This window comes from Populus alba, chromosome 11, assembly GCF_005239225.2.
Source record: "Populus alba chromosome 11, ASM523922v2, whole genome shotgun sequence".
NCBI classification, from domain to species: Eukaryota; Viridiplantae; Streptophyta; class Magnoliopsida; order Malpighiales; family Salicaceae; genus Populus; species Populus alba.
The window spans coordinates 19,260,801-19,282,368 of NC_133294.1; the positions used below are offsets into that span (position 1 = coordinate 19,260,801).

Here is a 21,568-nt window from a genome sequence, read left to right on the forward strand (position 1 = left end):
TTTTTCTACCTGTGATTTTTCCAGACTCATCAATACTAAAAGAAAACCAGTAGAGAATCTAAACCTGCTTTTCGCCACTTTGATTTTAAATTAACATCATCGATCATTTATCAATGAGTCACCAACCAAACTTCAACTTTTTCCCACAATTCATGCGTACACTGCTTGTTTATTTTATTTTATTTTATATTACATGATTGATTGGCCCCAACTCAATCTTCGTTCTTGCTAATTAATTCCCTTGGCATGTTCATGACATGCATTGCAAAAATTCTAGTGGTGCGTTACTCGCAGGGTGCAATCATAGGATGGGGAAATTTTAATTTATTCGGTTATTTTATATGTTTTTACCGTAGTTGCCACTTAAATTCAAATGATATTATCATTCTGATAAAAAGAAAATTAAGGGAGCATTTGACACGTAAACATTGAAGATTTTTCAAGAAAATCAATTTAAGAGGCCTAACATTATTGCATTTCATGTCAAAAGATTTCAAATATCCGAAAATCTAACTTTTTTTGCTTGTAAAGATCGCAATGTTAAGCCAACTTGCCAACGTGATCCGAACTCATTTAATAAAATAAGATTATAGAATCATTTGTTTAAGATGGAATACACTCTCTAAAAGTTGTGAAAAATTAAATAAAATATCATATTATTTGTTGATTATGTCAAATTTAATCCTTAATATTTTGGTTGTTGTATATTTTGTCCAGAATTCTTTATTTTTTAATTTTATCCATTAAAATTTAATTTTTTTTATCGACTTTGATCCTCATTTTTTATTGTTATTTGTTTTTTCTCTTAATTGAGATTTTTATTATTATTTGGTTCTTATTCTGTTTATTATTATTTATTTTATTTAAAATAATTTATAATTTTTTTAATTATATCATCTTTTAACTTTTTTACTTGTCAGATTTTATCCTTATTATTTTAATTATTTTTTATTTTATTTGAAATAATTTATAAAATTAGATTATTTTTTAATTTCATTCTCCTTTGACTTTTTTTATTTGTTAGATTTAATATATTTTTTTTTAATAAACTAAAAAAATATCAATGAGTTATTTTTCGGTTTATTTTTCATGGCATAGTCGAATATTAAAAAATATTTTCTAACTTATTTTTATAATATAACCATATATAAAAAAAAATATTTTATTTTTTAGGAATCAATTTTTAATGTAAATTATTTTTCAAAAAAAAAATTTCATTAAACAAACAAAGATTCATTCATAATCATTATCACTGGTTTGAAATCCAAATGACTATTACCCATGGCCATCTAAAGTTTAGTATAAAATGACAATGTAACTCATTTTATATTTAAGTAATGTAATTCAATCACATTCAATTCCTAGATTTCAAAACAAATTGGTAGGGATATTGTAAATGTAATAATCTAAAAAATTATTTGTGGTTGTTTTCATGTTGTTTAATACCGCAACTTTTATATTTTTAAAGTTTTTTTTAGATTGTTTTGTATTTATAAAAATATTAAGTTGATAGCTTTTTAGATTTTTTTTAATTATTTTGATATTTCAAAGTTAAAAATAAAAAAATTCTCTTAATATATCCTCAGTAAAAAAAAAAAAAAACACATGACACCATATTAGTAAACAGTCACTATCATGTTATAGTATTTGCTTGGATGTTTTTAGTTAATTTTTTTTTGTTTAAAAAATACCATTCTAGTAATTGATTAATTTATTGACGATTGGTGGGTTGCATTTAAAGTCCAAGCATAGAGATAAGACACGAAGACAAGACAGAAAAGCCACCATTGAACTGAAGTTACCATACAAAAACAGCAGACAAAGATGCATAGGAAATAGACGATACAGATTTACAGTGGTTTGGTGTGTGATGGTAATCATCGCCTTTCATCTTTTTTTCTTTTTTCTTTTTTTAAATTTCATCCCAACAGTCATGTAGACGGCTTACAAGTCTCCTCGCGGTCCTATGGGTGCAGCCATCCATCTGAGTGGCATACGGTGATTGCAGAATTCAGATGCTTCAACAAACAAAGACTAATGAAAGATAACGACGCCGTACGCCACTTGATTTCCAGAGTGATCGAAGGTGATCACTCCGGCGATATATGTAAAATACTTTCCTCTGCAAGTCTCGCTATAAAACGCAAGAAGCGAACTCAGTCGTGATACCGAGAGGGATGGCATGACGATATCACTGGTTATCCATGGAGAATAAGACAGAAAACAAATAACAAAGCACTAGTGGGGGTTCAGTGGGTCAATGGAGCGGGTGTTTTGGAGGTGTGGAGGTGGGTCCTAGACGGGGTGTCGTTTGTTCTGGGTGAGAAGCGCGCGAAAACAGCGCGAGAGCTGTTTCCCGATGCACTAGACATCAAAGCTCCATCGCCAGCCCCCACGATTCTCCATACTTGCTGTTTCTTCTTTTATTTCAGGTGGGTCTCACTAGAAAACCCCATCACATCAAAGGTTAACTCCTTTGATGTTGACAACGACACTCTCTCTCTCTCACTCACTATGCACCCATGTGGTGTCTGGGGTCCATGAGAACCAAGAATTTGAGACAGAGAGGGGACTGTTTTGGGGTCCTCTCGGTGCCATAATATACTCAAGACTACTAGCCAAGTAGCCGAGAAGAAGAGATTTGTGTAGTTGTAGTAATTAGATGGTGGGGGTCTATCATATTGATGTGATGTTTTTGTGGGGCATTTTATTTATTTTGTATGGCCATGGTTTAATTGGATCCGGGGTGTTACTGGAAAAAAAAAAAAAAAAAAAAACTCAGACATCTTGCTCGTCACAATATATATTATGCTTAAAAGGTCCGTGTGGGGAACTCGAACTACTTTAAGGATAGAACAGATAGAGTAAAATATCTGATAAATTATTCCCAGCTTAAAAAACAAGGGATCTTAATTGATGTTGATCTTGCAAACTCCATTTCTGTATTCTCGAGACTGTTTATTAATCTAAATAACTATTACCGCTGTCTGCGGGCAGACCACATTTTATTCTCCTAATAATTAGCAAACTGAAAAACAATTTGTTTAGGTGTTATTCTCTTCATTGTATTGTGTGACAGTGGAACAACGGCGCCAATAATGCCCTTGAATTATTGGCTTCCAAAAAAAAAAAAAAAAAAAAACCCTAGAAGCTGTGAAGCCATCCTTGGCTCTCCATCCATCATAGTAATATCTAAATAAAGAAAATGACTCCTCGGTATTGGATTGAAGGCGACTGAAAATGGGTTCCTCAACTCTCAAGTTTCTATCGATAAGATAGCAGAATCCCGAAACATATCACGACGGACCCAGTTGGCCGAGAACTTCCTTGCCACCCCCTCACCTTCCTCTCTCAACCTCTACGTATTTCGGTGCTCCTCTACTTAATGGCCGTAGTTTGGAGACGTTTGTAATAGTCGTGATAATAGATGTTTTCAAATAAAAACATATTAAAATAATATTTTATTAGCTTTTAAGATTTATTTTCACACCAGAGTATAAAAGAAGATATGAAAACACAAAAAGAAATTCAATTTTTTTAAAATATTTTTACGTTGCAAAAACAAAAGGTGACCTAGGGCGCACTTTTACCCCTCGGCAACATTTGTCCCGTCAAAATAATTGCGAGAGACCACCTGGGCCAATCCAGTCTTACTCACTGGGCCTGTTATTATCTCGGCGGTGCTATTGTAGTCCAATAACTAATGTTTGGGCTGTTCCGGCTCATGAATTATATATATAGCACTCCTTTGATATTTCATGGTGGCCGCTGTTAATAAAATTGTTTTAAAAAACCGGATTATATGTAATTTTTATATTATCTGATTTAATATAATTTGTCAAAACCAAATAATATGAATATTATAGATAATAGTGGGTCAAAAAATCTAAGAAATGGATATCAAGAGTTAAGTGACAGGTCAAGATTTTTCAAACCCATTTAACATGACCTGATTCATATACCATATAACATATACTCATTTTATCTTTATATTTAATAGTTTATAGATTGAGAATTTATTTTTATTTTGTTTAGAATTGTTTCAGCTTCAAAGTTCTTATTAATAGACTTTCTATTGGATTTCAATGATTTATTTAATGTAACAAAAAAAACTGAATGGTAGTTCAAGGTGCCTAACACCGGGTTGCAAGGGCACTGAAATATAATCCATGCATTAGGTTCTTCTCTAAATGTAATTCCTATTAATTACTGCATAATAGTATCCGTTTCAGAGAAAAATAAAACGACGATAATAAGAGCATCTCAGTGACAAAAGTGCGCAGAATTACCCAGTAATGGCAGATTCCTTAATCAATTTGTGAGAGCTGCACTTGAGATTACACAGAACAAACAATAAAAAACCAGAAAAGGATGATACAAGACCAAACGATAGTTCAAACGCATGCTCAAATAGGACAACGAACAACAGTAACACGACCAGCATGGAATCTTTACTCCTTATTCTGAATGTTACATTAGATACAGTAACAATTGTTTCTTTGTAGTATTTGTATTGATATACTGCAAACAATCATGACAAGCTCCCAAATTCAGCAAGCGAATGTTGTTGTTCCTTTCTCCTCCACACAAGTTTTTTACAAGTATACACACACACACACACACACACACACACGAATGACACCGTGTCATAGCTTTTTATTGAGTGACGAGACAATCAGAGGTCTATGGATACCACCAGAGGAGAATCACCCTTATCGACAACAAATGTTTTCGTCATCTTCTTGGAAACGGTTTCAATTTCCAAAACGTAGGTTCCATGAAAGCCTCTAAATGCAAATTGTCCTTGCTCGTCAATGTGCCCGTGAGCACGAGACAGCCACTCTTTTTTAAGAGAAAGGTATCTTTTACCAGCTTCATTGAGCTCACCTTCTGCATTAACCAGATGCGCATTGTCTCGGCTCATGAACAACTCCCAAAATCCCCAGAGCATAATGCCATCCACTGCAGGATGAGCATACGCTTCTCGAAGCATAACTTCCAAATCATCACCTCTAACACATTCATTAACAGAAGACACATCAAGCTCTGTAAACCATATTGGAAGACCAAGAATACCCAATTTATCAAGAGCAGAACAAACAACAGGACCGACTGGACTATCTATATGTCCTTGAATTCCAATGCCTCCAACAGGCGCACCTTGTTCTTGCAAATCAAGAATCTGTTCAATGTACTTCTCTGGAGATAACAAACAACAGGACCGACTGGACTATCTATATGTCCTTGAATTCCAATGCCTCCAACAGGCGCACCTTGTTCTTGCAAATCAAGAATCTGTTCACTGTACTTCTCTGGAGATGATCTCGTGTCACATCCATCCTCAACATGATAATCATTCACAAATAGCAAAGCAGATGGATCTAGTTGATTTGCAGTCTTGAACATGTTTGCTCGGATATCTTTACCTAAATGATCTTGGTAGAATGATCCATGGAGCATCTCATTGTTCACATCATAATGACTGAACTTCCCCTTGTAGCGTGTTAGAAGGCCTGTTAGACGATTTTGAACGGCTGTCATCATGTCATTTTTGTTCAGTGCCTTGATCCATTGCTGGACTGTACCATCTACTTCCCAGAAGATACAATGACCCCGGGCTTCTATGTTGTTCTTCTTACACAAATCCAACATCTCATCAGCATCGCTGTAGTTGAAATTTCCCTGTTGTGCCTCTGTCCAATACCACTTCAACTCATTTCCAAACACAGCCCAATTGAAATTCTTCACAAAGAAATTAACAAAATCTTCGTTGTCCAAGTTCGTCCTGCTCATGCATGACCCAAAAGGAAAGCTGTTCTGCATTTGCCTGACTTTGATGAAAGTTCCAAGCACACTGCTTGAACCCCCTCCAGAAAATTTTAGGGTGACATCACGCTTTCGGATCTGCATCAATACTCCATATCAGAAACAAAAACAGGACAGTGAATCAAAAGGAATATATACATTCATGTAACTAAAGAAGGGGGGAAAATGTTCTTGGTTCAAATAGGTTAATGAATTATGTACATTTAGTTGCCAATTGCAACAACAGTATCCAATGAGGCAAGGATAACAATGCCCGTTATTCTGTTACTATGAAAGCAATGTCAAGTACAGACATATGAAGAGAGCGAGAGCTGAGAGCTGTGTATTTTGTCGGGCAACCCTCTGGATATTTTACTAAAATGCTGCATTTTGATCATTAAAACAAAAGGCTCGGCATGCACTATTTGAATATTTAACAGGGGTACAGCAGCGTAACCTTTTCAATTGCAAGGAAAACCTGATCTGTTTATGGATCAAATCAATTTAGGGACTACATAGAGAGTAGCTTTCCCAATGTTACCTATTAAGGTTGCACAAAAGCTGCAATATACTATCAACACAGTTGACTGTGGATAACCTTGTGACATGCTTTTGTTTTATTCGTTTCATTTAACTTTGATCAAACACCAAAAAAAATATAGCTTGCAAATTACCTTGTCAGTCTGCCTCCTCAAGTGTTTGAACCTTGACTCTCTGTCCACTGGGAAAATCTGAAGTCCGGCAAGCATTAAGTCTACACCTGCAGCTGGACCTTGGACATAAACCATGACCTTTGATGGTTGCTTCTCAATTCTAAAGGACCCACCAATTTCATGCCATCTGTCATCATTAATCTCGACTTGTCCTCCATTGACCCATTGATTGTCAACACCGAGTGCAACATTCACATTTTGAGGGCCATTTGCCCCAGAACCAATCTTAACCCAAGCAGATACCTGGTATGTCAAAAGGAGTTTTAATTTATCAGTGATCATCTGTGCAGGTCCCATCCAAGTCTGAGTGCGTTTGGTTACAAGGATGCAGCGGCCACTTAACGGTTCATGAGGTCCAAGGGAATCTCTTGCCATTGGGGGGAGTATGTGCGGTGACCCAGTTGCAACAGTAAGGGTGCAATTGCCAAGAGGAAACCAACCGTTGGTTCCGTCACTCAGATTGCTATTTTGAATAATATTAACTCCAAAGGCAGGGTTCTGCAAAATGAAAGCTCACTACTTCAAACCGTTTGCATACATCTTAATAATGCACACATCAGAAATATAGGAACACGTTACTCATCCATGCCTAATGCTTTAAACCCTAGTGATTCAACTTCAAATATCCTTTAACCAAAAGTTCTGATGCAAAACTAACAGAAGAAAGTTCAATTGTTTCCTTAAACAACCAACCTCAATAACTGGAGGAGGAGAGGGTGGGATTTTCTCTGCATGCTTCACAACAAAACTATTGACAAGAATATCAGTGCCTGCAGGTGGACCTTCTATGTAAATTACAACTCTTTTAGGCGAACCATTTAGAAGGAACTTTCCCTGCAACTGCACCCAGTCCTTATCTGTTGCCTGCAGACTAAAAATCAAACCAGAAAATGCAAAGATGATGGTTATTATCAACCACTAAATATGGAGAAAATACTCGCTTGTTCTAAAGGAAGAAAAAAGGTAAAATTTAACTATTGAATAAAATTTAAAACCATCCGTGGATATGTGGGAGATCAAAACTAAAATAATGCTACAGGCAGAGATTCCATAGTCAACAAAGAAAATGATAGCTATCATCTACTGGAGATCAAAAGCAGAGAAGAGACTAACTTGGCAATGCCTATATATTGCTCTCGGAGATTTGGTGTTTGGACCCATAAAGTAGCCCGTATATCAGCACTAGTGACATTGTTACCAAATATACGAACTACAGCAGTAGCCTCATAAGCAAGCTTTCTCTGCACTCTTTCAGTTATTTCCTGCTGAATTCCATTCCAGCTCTGTGAGCGCTCTGTTGCTGAAGCAAAAACTTTTCCAGACAAAGGGACAATTTTCCCATCTGCTATTGAGTCATGTATGCCAATCTTGCAGCCTCTTCCAGACCAATTATTCAGGCCATCGTCGAACTGAGGGTTCAGAATAATGTTCCCGTCTCCATCTCCAGCACAGGGTCTTGCATTCTTCCAAAATAAAAAAGGCAAACATTCCAATACTTGTCATTAAGGAATTATAAAAAAAATGTTAAAAGTGGATGAGGGATGTTGCTTATAAAACAGAATTGGATAGAGAATAACTTGTGGACGTCTTTAAGCAACCACACTTGTATGTATTTAGGGAACTGAAGTTAAATTGAGAAGTAAAAAAAGATTAAGATGAATAATTACATTGCACTCGCTTGGACAGGAACAAGTGATGATTACTGATTCTATAAGCAGGTCCACCCCGGGAGCAGGCCCTTCCAAGTAGAAAACAACACGGTCAGGCATGGTTGCTAATGAGAATGTGCCTTCCAATTTTTCCCACCCTTCCTTTGACACCGAAGTTCTGCAATGGCAACAGCTATTGTTAACACACTTTAATTCTTTTATTAAAATAAGAAACACAATAAATGGAGTTCCAAAATCCATTACTTTCCAACGAGCAAATAGCTTGTTGCTGAATTTTGGTATTCCAGTTTCAAGGTTGCCAGCACATCAGTAGGGTACTGCACAAGCCCAGATACTCCAACACGTGCGGAAATGGAATAAGTGGAACATGGAGAAATTCGGCTAGTAATATCTTGCTCCAGGCCCTGCCAGCATTCCTTGCGATTCGACACAACTGCATAATTACTGCCAGGCTTTGTTGAAAATCCTGAGTGACCTGAGTCAGCTGAAAGCACAAAGCCGTCGCAGCAATTTGGATGCCAGGAATTTAGTCCTCTGGAGAAATCATGGTTCAATATGATATTGGGAGCATTGCTATTGCTTGAATCAATCATGTTTTGGCTTACAGTCTGTCGAGAAGAGCTTAAGTTGATGAGCATATGTTGGAAACTTCAAATTCATGAAACTATTTTACAAGTTGAAAGCTATAAGAGAATATTTACATGCTATGTAAGCTCAGGTTAAAAGACCAAAATTCCTTTTACTTCCGAGCAGTACTCAAACAGAAGTAAAATCAGAAATCTGAGATTCTAGATTAGCCAATACAAATGAAATCAGGCATGAGCTTTCAATGAGGCTTCATATAACTTTAATTGTAAGTTTGAAAAAACAGCTTTAGTTTTTGCTTCTTTTGAATTCAAAATCAGAGTTTAAAGCCAGCATTTAAGAAAAGAAGAAGAATATTTGAAGGACACATGACATTTGAACAAACAAAGAACAAAATTTCAGTTTAATGAAGCAAAAACTTTTGTACGCAATCCAACATTAAGCTCAAAAAACAAACTTCCCACTTAAATAAATCTATAACTAATCGTTTTCCTCTATGGAAAACAAGAATCCATTTACCACTTTTCAGCATTTCATCAAATAGGCACATACACTGAATTTTCCAATTAAAGGATGGCATTTCTATAAAAAGAAACCCCCCCCCCCCTAAATGGCTAAAGCCGACTAGCAAGATATACCATTCAACTACAAGAAAAGGAAGATCACAATAACAAGATCGGAACCCAGCAAACCCAATCTAATGAACTTTAAACTATCCCAAAATACGGTAGAGACACGATCAAGGTCGTACCTCGGAATGGTCATTGCCGTTATTATTCTGCTGGGTCTCCATGTTTGCCCTAGATTCCTAATAACACAAATACAAGAGTGGGTTTTTTATTTGAAATTAATTAATCATTAGTTTCTCATTTATTGCACAAAGAGAGCAGAAATGGGGTGGTTACCTGTTGATTTATTGCACAAAGAGAGCAGAAATGGGGTGGGTACCTGTTGATATTCTTGCTTGAGATTTGTCTTGGTGGCTTGGCTGTTGAAGCAGCAAGTCAAAAACCTCCTCATTTTATACACACCGTTTGGAGATTTACAAGTGAAGTCTACGAAACGCGCGGCACCAACTACTGCAAACAACCAATCAAATTTCTTCTGGCAAAACCCTTTAGCTTTTTGCCTCAGTTGTCTTTTGTCGGGGTTTTTCCATCCCCAGGAAACACGATCTATCAAATTGTTTTAGTCTGTTTCAGATGTTATCTTCTCTGTAAGGCTACTTCTCTTGTACTAGAATTGCTTTGACTTGCAGATTGGGGTAACCACACCCCCATTGCTCTGGTTTTAAGTTTGGACATGCCAAGCCCCTCCTTTTATTTTAAACAAAATTTGATGATATCTTTGATTAAGTCTTTGATTACAAGGCAATTGTTTTTAAGATTTTTGTAAGTTAGGTGAAGATGGGTTTTCAGTACTGACTCTAATGGGGAAAAGTGATGTTGAAGTTAGAGGTCTTGTTGCTATAAATCATGGAGGTCACTGTGCTGCTCAAGGAGACGGAGCCAATTCCAACTTCATACATAAACAAGTTTTTCCCAGTTGCAATTTTGACTCCATTGTGGCTTGGTCGGGTAGAGATATCCAACTAATCTCAAGGCACAAGTCTCTTTTTGACATAAATCTTATACAAGGCAGAGGGAACTCTCTTGATCCCTTCCCTGTATCCTGCCACATAAGTTTTGAGTTACAATTAATTATCTGACAAAACAAGATCCATAGAAAAAACATGCATATTTGATAAGATCACGCAGTTTATTATTTGCCCGAGATATTGTAATGGTGAACCGTTCAACCTGGCCAAAAAGTCGATGCAGGTTGTTGATACTTAGCAGTCTGCGAATGTGAAAACCTTCAATTCTAATTCTAAGCTTCAATGAGTGCTTCTCTGTTTAGAAAACATCCCTTGTGGTTGTGGATAGCGATGCTTAATGTCTACAAGTCAATGGACACAACTAGTGGCGACTCACCCTGGTCAACAACGAATGTCATGTTAACTTTCTCTGTGGTGGAAACAAATTCCACACTGTATGTCCCATGGAATCCTCTAAATCTAAATTCTCCTAGCTCATCAATATGTCCAGAAGCATGAGATAGCCACTCTTTCTTGAGGGAAAGGAATCTCTTACCAGCTGCGTTGATTTTACCGTCTGCATTCACGAGGTGTGCATTTTTCCTGGACATGTACAACTCCCAAAATCCCCAAAGAATCACACCTTCAACTGCAGGATGTGCAAATGCCTCACGAAGCACTACTTCCAAATCATCTGCTCTGACAAACTCGTTAGGACAAGACACATCAAGTTCAGTAAACCAGATTGGAATGCCTAGAGTGCCCAATTTATCCAGAGCAGAACATATAATTGGCCCAACTGGAACACCAATATGACCTTGGATACCAATTCCTCCCACTGGTGCACCTTGTTTTTGGAGGTCAAGAATTTGTTGTATGTATTTCTCCGGTGTTGATCTGATGTCACTTCCATCCTCAATGTGATAATCATTCACAAAGAGGGTGGCGTATGGGTCTAGTTCATGGGAAGTTTTGAACATGTTTGCTTGGATATCTTTTCCCAGTCGATCCGGATAGAAAGACCCGTGCAGCATTTCATTGTTCACATCATAGTGCCTGAACTGTCCCTTGTAGCGTGTGAGAAGGCCTGTTAGGCGATTCTGAACGGCAGTCATCAAGCCACTTGCGTTCAGGGATCTAACCCATGATTGAATTGCATACTCCATTTCCCAGAAGATGCAGTGACCTCGGACTTCTATGTTATAGCTCTTGCACAAGTCCAACAACTCATCAGCATCCCTGTAGTTGAACTTACCTTCTTGTGGTTCTGTCCAGGACCATTTTAGTTCATTTTCAAACACAGCCCAGTTAAAACTTTTAACCAGGAATTTAACAAACTTTTCATTGTCCATGCTCGTTCTGGTTACACATGATCCCAAAGGAAAACTATTTTTTATCTGTCTGACTTTAACAGAGTTGCCAGCTGTATTGCTACTTTCTGATCTTGAGAATTTTAGAATGATATCACGCTTCCGAATCTGCATGATCACAATGATTGGTTTATTAAAGAGCTTTATGTTACTATAAGAATGCATTTTGATTATGAATTCAGTTATTTCCAAACACAAGTAATCAAATGAGAGCACATCACTAAGTTTATATTAGGAGTTACCTCATCTGTTTGCTTCTTCAGGTACTTAAACCTGACTTGCCGGTTTACGGGGAAAATTTGAAGACCAGAAACCATTAAGTCAACACCAGAAGCAGGACCTTGGACATAAACCATAACATTGGACGGTTGCTTCTCAATTCTAAAGGACCCACCAATTTCATGCCAATTGTCATCATTAAACTCAACTTCACCCCCATTGATCCACTGGCCATCCACACCAAGGGCAACATTCACAATTTGAGGACTAGTTGCTCCTGGACCAATTCGAACCCAGGCAGACACTTGATATGTCAAGTAGAGTTTTAGTTTATCAGTGATCAATTGCGCAGGACCCATCCAAGAATCTGACCGATTAGTTACAATAACGTAACGGCCACTTAAAGACTCATAAGTTCCAAGAGAATCTCTTGCCATTGGAGGAAGCACATGCGGTGAACCAGTTCCAACACTCAAGGCACAGTTACCGAGAGGAAACCAACCTGTGGTGCCATCATCAAGATTGCTGTTCTCGATTATATTCCCTCCAAAAGTAGCATTCTACAAAACAAAAACACAAACAAATTTTAATCCTGAAAACATAGAATTCAACACTTGAGAATGCATGCATGTTGCTCCACATATGAAGAGGTTGGTGATAGATAGTTATTGCCGCATGTCATGCATGTTTGATAAATCGTGTGTGGACAAAATCTGATCAACCTTGGAAAATGGTCGTGCTGAAGCAGGAATTTTCTCAGCGCGCTTCACTACTAAACTGTTAACAAGAATATCGGTGCCTGGAGATGGGCCTTCTAGATATATCACCAATCTTGAAGGGGCTTCGTTAAGAAGGAACTCTCCCTGCAACTGTACCCAATCTTTATTTGTTACCTGTGAACTGCAGAACAAGCCACTTTCCTCAAACCCCGAAGCGAGCTCCTTATTTCAGATATGGTGCAAGTAAAACATAGCAATATAGACAAGCAGATCTTGCATTTTTCCTAATTATAGAATATTCAAACTCGTGCAAATATCACTAAAATACATCATAAAGTTGAACTGAATCTATTTAACATCAGGATTTATAGCACTGTTGATATATAGCAAATGGTAACCAAAATTGAAAACCAATTAGTGGGAGAAGTAAAAATATCTATACAAAAAGTAATGCAGTGTCATCCTCTGCGAGTAGGTGAAAGAGACTAACTTGGCAATGGAAATATACTGTTCACGAAAATCAGGTTCTTGAAGCCACAATGTGATTTGTACACCAGCACTGGTGTCATTGTCAACATATATTCGAACCACCGCAGTAACTTGATATGCAACTTTTCGTTGCACTCTTCCAGTGATATCCTGCTCGATTCCATTCCAATTTTCTGTCCGATTTGTTGCAGAAGCAAAGAACTTCCCTGATTGCGGAAAGACTTTTCCATCTTCCATGGATTTGTGAAGTTCAATCTTGCATCCTTTCCCAGACCAATTGTTAAGGCCATCCTCGAATCTAGGATTCAATATGACGTTATCATCTCCAGCACCCACGGAGCCTGTGGTTGTGGCCTTTTTGAGAAAGACAAAGGAGCGCAAATGTCAGAAATTAAAGAACATGTCAATGAGGGGAAGGTGGTCTATATCCTCCAAATACAGAGAAATGCTCCCTTCCATTGACCATGCATGCATGCATTGCATTCAAGCACGATACAAAGGAGTGCAGGCTTAATTAACTAGTGAATGACATGTAGTCCGTTGATCCGGAAAACGAAATGTTATTCATGGTTTGTTTCACACCAGGACATGACATGTAGCTTCCCTAAAAACAGACAGAATCAACAACGAAATGGGAATTAGGGATTTAGTTACCTGGTAGACAGGAAATGATTCCGCAGAAAGAACCAAATGCAAAATCACAACGGAAACAAGAGCGAGAGATGAAAAGTGTATTTCCATGAGAGAAACTGAACCAGTCGCCTTCCTTCGAGCGATTCCATTTGATGAGAATTTATCGTTTAATGGATGGAAGACAGCAAGCGATGGGCAAAACGTGAATAATATTAAAAAAAATTGAAGAAATGGATGATTATGATGATGGATTAAGAGATTTGTTGGGGAAGCATGTTCAATGTTTGTCTTGTTCCGAGTGACTGTCAGATTGTTCGCTTTCCAGCTCTCGATTCTCCACTATTAGTAAGTGCTATGCAAGAGGGTGAGTGCCTGCTTGCCAGCAGAGCGCTCTCTCTCCTCCCCCCTGTACTGCCTGGTGCCTACTGCCTACTGCCTACTGCCTACTGCCTACTGCCCTGCTTCTTAGCACCGCACTGTCTTCTGGCATGGAAAAATTTATAAACTTAAAATTTGATGGATATTAAACAATGACTTTAATAATTATATTGGATGGTGATTTTTTTAATATTAAAATTTATTGTATCAACTTGAACCGATGATGATTAACTTCGAAACACATTGTTTGTGGAATGACACTGATATTTTTTTAAATAGTAAATTAAAATTAAATTCTAATAAATAAAGTATTGAAAGATAAAAATAAAATAATAAAATATTATTTTTTAAAAAACCAATAACCCAATTAAACTCATAAAATTCAAGGTTCAGAATATAAAAATAAAATTATCAAATAAAAAGTAATTTAAAAAGATTTAGAAAGTTCAATTTTCAAGAAACTTAAATGTTAAAAGATAAAATTAAAAATATTAATAATTTTAACAAAAAAAACCCATCTTAATCAATTCAAAAAAAATATATTCGTGTTTTAAATTATAAAACTAGAATAATTTTATATAAAATAAAATAATAATAATAAGATGGTTAAACCATCTACATCTTAAATGATACAATTAAACGGGAAAGTTGTGATGTTTATTGTGATATAAGCGGTCAACGTGTGTGGTCGCATCATAGGAGCCTGCCCCTTTTGAAACTTTTGTATAAAAATAAAAAAAACATCCCTTATATCAATGTCACTTCAATAAGAAATCCATACAAAGTCCAGAAAAATGTTGCTGTTATTCTATATCGATCCCCTGGTCTTTGCATTAAATTTATTCAAATCCTTGGGAATTTGTTTCGCCTTCCATGGACGGTAGTTATTTTATTATGACCATATTATTATTATTATTATCTCTAATCTGCTTCCATCCTTGCAATTTTTCACACTAGCCTTCTAGCTCATTTTGCTTTAACTTCCAGTCCCAGGAAAGCTTATTTGTACACCCAATTTTACAAACCAAAAAAAAAAAAACTAAATATATATTTTTAATGCCGATGTTGTCTTTGATTCTCTACAAAGAACGCAAAATCCACATATTAGGATGCATAAGGGTGTGTTAATAATGTTTTTTTATATATATTTTTAATAATTATTTTTAATATCAACAAATTAAAATAACCTAAAAATATAAAAAATAATTAATTTTAAAGAAAAATAAATAATTTTAAAAAAAAAATTTCAACCAAACACACCTTAAATATTATGCCATGGTGCTGAATTTTGGCCCAAAGGCTTAGAAGCATGAAAAAGTTTACGCTCAAAACCCAACCGGTGGGCAAAAAAAAAAAATTATTTGTTTTTGTGGTAAAAAAATAGTTAAAATTAATTTTTTATATATTTTAAATTATTTTAATATGTTTATATCAAATATAATATTTTAAAAATAAAAATTATAATTTTATATATTTATAAATAAAAAACAATTTTAAAAACAATTACAACACACTCTGAAACACTGGACAACCATGATGGAAATATTCATCTCCGAGTAACTTTAGCGTAGTTGAGTATCCAACTCCAGCACGTGATGGGGTATTATAATACACAACATCTAATGTAATTGTAAAATAATATTTGACCGGAGGACAGTACGTAAGGGAGAAAGACATCTAATCAATTTTTTTTTTTTTTTTTTTACAAGATGGGTTCTCAAGCATTATTTTAAAAATCAAGCCGATTCAGGGATCGAGATACATAGCTGAAATTAAACTGAATTTTAAAAAAAAAATCTTGATGTAAATTACAATTTATTAATTTTTTTTATCAAAGTAATGTTTTTTTAAATTTTTTTTTAATTTTGACCTAAATAATTCGATGAAAACCTAGAACCCGAGTTTTAAATCAGATTGATCTCTAAACCAGGTTTAAAAACTATTTTTTCAAGAATAAAAAGCTTAAAGAATCAAACTTGCTAACTTTAAAAGCTCTATATTAAATGACAGATTGAGAATTTATCTATGAGTCTACAAAATCACAAAAAGAAGTTGATGTTAGAAATTTGTTTTAAAAATATGATTACTGGATATTTTGAAGAACAAGTTAAAAAAAATCCATTTATTTTTAAAATTAAATTATTCTTCAAAAAAAATATTTCAACTTCTTGTTTAAAAATAAACTGTGGGTGTATCACAGTACGATCTTAAAACACATCACATTTCTCAAAGTTTTATTACTCCTTTTCCCTTTCTATTAAAAATTTATTTTCTGAATGGAGGGAAAAGACCGTAGGCTAGGAAACAAACAAATGTAATACAAATTCTTGGATTTAACGATTTAATTTGTGTTTAAAATTGTGGTATAAGATGTTTTTAAAATATATTTTTTATTTTTTATTTTTGATAATAGTATATTAAAATAATAAAAGAATAATTTTTAATACTAAATTCACTTTAAAAAAACATATAAAAAAACAATTTTAAAAAACTCGTAGGCATCATTTGGCTACATAGTGCAGAATATTGTGCCGCAATAAAAGCATCATTTCTTATGATTTTGATGGCGAAACGCAGGTGCAACCTGTTGTGCACACCAGCACTTGGCCTAAAATATTTTTATGCTTGCTGGGGCGGTTCAGTTTTTTTTTTAATGAAAAAATGAATTTTTATATTTATTTTAAATTAATATTTTTAGTATTTTTGAATTTATTAATGTTAAAAATAAATTTTAAAAAATAAAAAATAATATTCTAATATATTTTTAAATAAAAATATATAAAAAAAACAAATCATTACAACAACCTCAAACGTCAATTATCATTAATATAGCAGGCGATGCCGAAAGCCCACCTCGACCAAGCGTGTTTCGTTAGAGTTCACACACCGCTGCATGGGTTCCCAGCATGAGCACGCTGGTAGATTTGTAGTTTGGTCAAATGAAAATAAAAGAAGACGAATATGGGAGCCCATTTGGACATGTTATCGGAGCAGCTAGATCTTGGAAGAACATGAACATCTTAAGAAAGAGGATCATCATAAGAAAAAACAGTAGCATGAACATAAGAACATGAACATATATAATTTCTTTTTTAAGAACATGAACATGAACATGACTTGCCCACATATAATTTCTTTTTTAATCTAATCTGCTGAGCGATGAAGAAGTTTCTTACAGTGGTCAAAAACCAAGCTGAAAATTCAATCTATTTCTAGCCCATAAGCTGTATTAAAAACGCGGGTCAATTGTGTCGTCTCTTTCTAGAAACTGCGAGAAATAAAGCGAGCCAAACCTTCTCAAGCCAGCGCCAGATTCCATATTTCTCCCTCCCCGACCCCTTGTCTATCACAGCGATAAACTCGTAATTACAACAAAATCCAGGTGCCTTTTATCAATAAGTCAAGCCACCCTTAAAGCACGCAGGGCAGCCGGTTAGCTTATTGTGGACCCGGCCCGGACCCAACCGTAACGGTTTAACTACTCCCTTCCAAACATGAACTTGACGCACTATTACAAAACAGAAAATCCTTCCTCTCATAACATTTCTTGTTTCTCTAATCATGGGTTCTGTTGAGCTGCAAGGTACTGGTGGGAGAAGATCATCACTAGAGATTGTTGATAAGAGTGGTGGAGAGTTAAAAGAGATGAATAGTGAAAAGAAAAGCAATAAGAAATCTTCGTACTTCAGAAAATTTGGATGCTTGAAAATTGAAGAGAGTAATGAAAACGGGAGTGTTGTGGAGACAACAGGAGAGCCTGTAAATCCTACTCACCTTATTATTATGGTTAACGGTATCATTGGCAGGTCTATTCTCTCTTCTTCTTCTTATTCTTTTTTCCTGTAGGAATTTATTTTTGGTGCTAAGAGGAGCTCGTAATGAAACGGTGATTTTTGTAGTTTAATTAAGAATCAGCTGGTTTACTTCCAGTCACGCACGATATAGCATTCATTATTGCTGTAGCTGTAGCTGTAGCTGTAGTGTTTTGCATTTATTTATTGGTGAATGAATGTGCAGTGCTCAAGATTGGAAATTTGCGGCTAAGCAGTTTTTGAAAAAGTATCCCAGAGACGTTGTTGTTCACCGTGAGTCTTTTTTTTTTTTTTTTTTGTGGGATGATCAATATGTTTTGATTATGGAAATTAATGGCGCTTTGATGCAGGCAGCAAAGTTAATTCATCAATGTTGACATTTGATGGAGTAGATGTAATGGGAGACAGACTAGCTGAAGAGGTGAGCTAGGAAGATGTTCATATGATGCCTTCTGTTACATTTTATTTTTTGGGGGGGATTAAGATTATTTGGCATTCAAGTATTTGCTTAAAAAATGTTAAAGTAATTCTATCAGGTGATATCAGTGAAGAAAAGACACCCATCTGTTCAGAAGATCTCATTCGTTGGCCATTCATTAGGTGGGTTGATTGCAAGATATGCTATTGCTAGGCTATATGAGCGAGATATCACCAAGGAAATTTCTCATGAAACCGGCAATTGTAAAAGTGATGAATCTGAAGATAAAGATAACTGCGTGCAAGAGAAATCCAGAGGCACAATTGCTGGATTGGAGCCCATGAATTTCATAACCTCTGCCACTCCACATCTTGGTTCGAGGTTTCATAAGCAGGTGATTCATTTATTCTTTATAGATGCTTTTACGGTAAAGAGTTTAGTTTAAATATTATTTAGGTATAGATTTCTTTTTTTCTCTATTGTTATTCGAGGATGGAGCCAATATGTTGTCTTTGATGACACAAAATGTGTTTTGACGTATTACATTATTTTGCGGTACAGATAAATTAACAATTTGTCTAGTCTACAATAATTTTTCTGAAGAGCCAAAGAGGTCTACTGATTACAAATATGTTGTTTGCTCCTTCGTTTCTCCTCTTTTATCAAACCTCTAAATTTGATTTTATGACTGACTTGGTTAATACTGCCATGTAGATTTTTTATTATTATTATGAACATGGTGTCCGGGCGGGCCAACTTGCATACACCTTAACTAATTTCATGGACCCTGAAATTAATGACCATGCAAGCCTTCAGTAGTCCTAAGCCTGACCAGTTGAGCTACACCCCTCAGGGTTTGCTAAGATTTTCACTCTTAGTGATGGTAGCTAGGATGTCAGTTGAGCAGCATGAATTAAAGAACATACATGTGTATGCTGAACTGGCATAGTTTTGACAACAGTCCCGTGATTTTGTTATTTTTAGGTCCCAATGTTTTGTGGCTTTTACACTCTGGAAAAAGCAGCTGCTCGAATTTCTGGGTTTCTTGGTAGGACTGGAAAACATCTGTTTATGACTGATGTTGATGGTGGAAAACGTCCGCTTCTTTTTCAGATGACTAGTGACTCCGAAAATCTTAATTTTATGTGAGTTTGATAAACTTATGATTTATCCTGGAAATATAAACACCCTTGTGATTGTGAATGATTAGGAAAGTTGCCTTCAAACCTTTTCTTGTCTCTGCAGATCTGCTTTGGAATCCTTTAAGCGTCGTGTGGCATATGCAAATGCAAGTTTTGACCGTATCCTCATTGATGTTTTTTTTTTAAGTTATGAACAAACAAGTTTCCATACCAAATTGTGAAATGCAAAAATAACAAATTTTTGGACAAATCATGCATAATTTAAACCACCCGAGCACAAAATTTCTCAGGATCATACTTACTGCCGAACTGGGGAACTTGACATGCTCTAGACATTGTGGGATGGTGCACATCATCTTTACGGCGAAGAGATGAACTCCCTAAGGTACATTTTCAGCTTCACTAGACTGTTTTGTGGTATGTGATGAAAAATTTGTTATAACATGATTAATGCTTTTCCCCTTTCAGAGACAACATCTCTCAAGACATGAGAAATATCCACATATTGTTAATGTGAAGACAACAGAAAATGCAAGCCCTCAGCATGAAATATCAGAGGTCAAAGCTTATGATTGCAAGACTATTGACATGGAAGGTTTGCCACTTATTGCTTCTTTTAACTGTTTGGTTAAGTCAATGTGCCCTAAAGCTTATGAGGCCTTGTTGAGTTTATTTGTCGTGTTACTTGTAACTTCTAGGCTCATGTAAGTTAATTTCCGTGTCAGAAAAAAAAAAGAAAATATAATCAGTTAAAGGTAAATTCTACCATCATAATGAATAATTGGTGGACTAGAGGCAGGGGAAGCTTTTTAAGAGATGGCCTCATGGAATTGAGCAGAGTTGAAACTTTTTGGGCAAGCGTGTTTTTGGTTGGACTCCTGTGGTGAAAAAACCAGTATTTTTCTGTGCTGGGCTGTTTCATATGGCCTTCTGAGAAGTCGAAGAAAAAAAAAAAACTGGGAATGTAGTTACAGATTCTTCGTTTACCATGGAGAACCAAACATGATCATTGATTAAATACTGTTATTTCCATGGGTTATAACTTATTTTAAAACACTTGCAGAGGAAATGATCAGAGGCTTGACAAAGATGAGCTGGGAACGAGTTGATGTTAACTTAAGTGGAAGCATGCAAAGGTTCTTGGCGCACAGCACCATTCAGGTAAAGTCGCCTTTTTCTTAGAGGTGGAGTTCTCTCTATTTCATTAGGAATAATATTTGAGGCCTTTACCATTTACTGTCTAATTTGATTCTCTTTTCTACCACAAAAACCAGTAGAGTATTCTAGAGTCACATGTTTTGACGTGCTTCCGTGAGATTCATATTCATTTTCGCTCTTATTTTCAGGTGAAAATCTCCTGCATCAATTCTGATGGGGCTGACGTTGTCCAACACATGGTTGACAATTTTCTTTTGTGAAAGGTGCAAATTCTATATGATTTATCTTGTCAGTGATTTTTTCAATGATATATTTCTGCATCCTCGGGGGTAATTCCAGCTAACCTCAATGTGAGTAGCCGATACAAGGAGGGAAAACAAACTATGCTGAAAGCTCTGTGTCAAATAATATAGGAATAGGGTAAGGGAGAGAGAGAGAGATTAGTGAAACTTTTACATAAGAAAGCAATTTCACATATTCATGTAATCTTTTATCCTGGTAGTATGTGTAAGTTAACAACCTGCCGTGCGTCATTTCTCTGTGCCATCATGAGAATGGGCGATGTTAATGATGATCAAGATGAGTTCATAATCCGTTTCCCTGTCACATTTATTCATATGGCTTTTACTTTCCTGTTGACGTGAAAATAGTTGCTCCGAGTTACCTCTGTTAATCAATGACAATAATCCATTAACATTTTGCCTTGTCAAAGCATTTCAAGAGTCTATTGGCTTCTGTGTTTGAAGCAACACGACAACTCAAGTTTGGTTATGCTCTAATAGCAAATTTAATAATGGGGTTTACCATTAATTGTCACATAGCCACAGATTTACAAGAAGAGCTGCTTCTTGTACTAGAAAACTCATAAACAATGTTAATGG

The 21,568-nt window shown here is 35.8% G+C and overlaps 3 protein-coding genes across 3 annotated transcripts; 1 reads left to right on the forward strand and 2 right to left on the reverse strand.

The window, feature by feature from the left end:
- Positions 1-4,415: 4,415 nt before the first annotated feature.
- LOC118031396 (endo-1,4-beta-xylanase 1-like) lies at positions 4,416-10,691 on the reverse strand. The gene is made up of 10 exons (XM_035035794.2): positions 10,573-10,691; positions 9,722-10,444; positions 9,525-9,581; positions 8,432-8,796; positions 8,186-8,345; positions 7,632-7,981; positions 7,212-7,389; positions 6,480-7,016; positions 5,274-5,904; positions 4,416-5,160 (listed from the first exon to the last, which is right to left on the reverse strand). Exons 2-10 carry the CDS (start codon positions 9,791-9,793, stop codon positions 4,676-4,678), a joined length of 2,835 nt encoding a protein of 944 aa, XP_034891685.1. The 5' UTR covers positions 9,794-10,444; positions 10,573-10,691; the 3' UTR covers positions 4,416-4,675.
- An 11-nt stretch (positions 10,692-10,702) lies between these two features.
- On the reverse strand, positions 10,703-14,247 carry LOC118031397 (endo-1,4-beta-xylanase 1-like). The gene is made up of 5 exons (XM_035035795.2): positions 13,801-14,247; positions 13,148-13,500; positions 12,661-12,838; positions 11,962-12,498; positions 10,703-11,827 (listed from the first exon to the last, which is right to left on the reverse strand). Exons 1-5 carry the CDS (start codon positions 13,885-13,887, stop codon positions 10,712-10,714), a joined length of 2,271 nt encoding a protein of 756 aa, XP_034891686.1. The 5' UTR covers positions 13,888-14,247; the 3' UTR covers positions 10,703-10,711.
- A 3,238-nt stretch (positions 14,248-17,485) lies between these two features.
- Positions 17,486-21,293, forward strand: LOC118031398 (putative lipase ROG1). Its single transcript, XM_035035797.2, has 10 exons — positions 17,486-17,963; positions 18,175-18,242; positions 18,320-18,390; positions 18,506-18,781; positions 19,372-19,532; positions 19,633-19,688; positions 19,862-19,914; positions 19,998-20,124; positions 20,593-20,690; positions 20,876-21,293. Exons 1-10 carry the CDS (start codon positions 17,719-17,721, stop codon positions 20,945-20,947), a joined length of 1,227 nt encoding a protein of 408 aa, XP_034891688.1. The 5' UTR covers positions 17,486-17,718; the 3' UTR covers positions 20,948-21,293.
- The last annotated feature ends 275 nt before the right edge of the window (positions 21,294-21,568 follow it).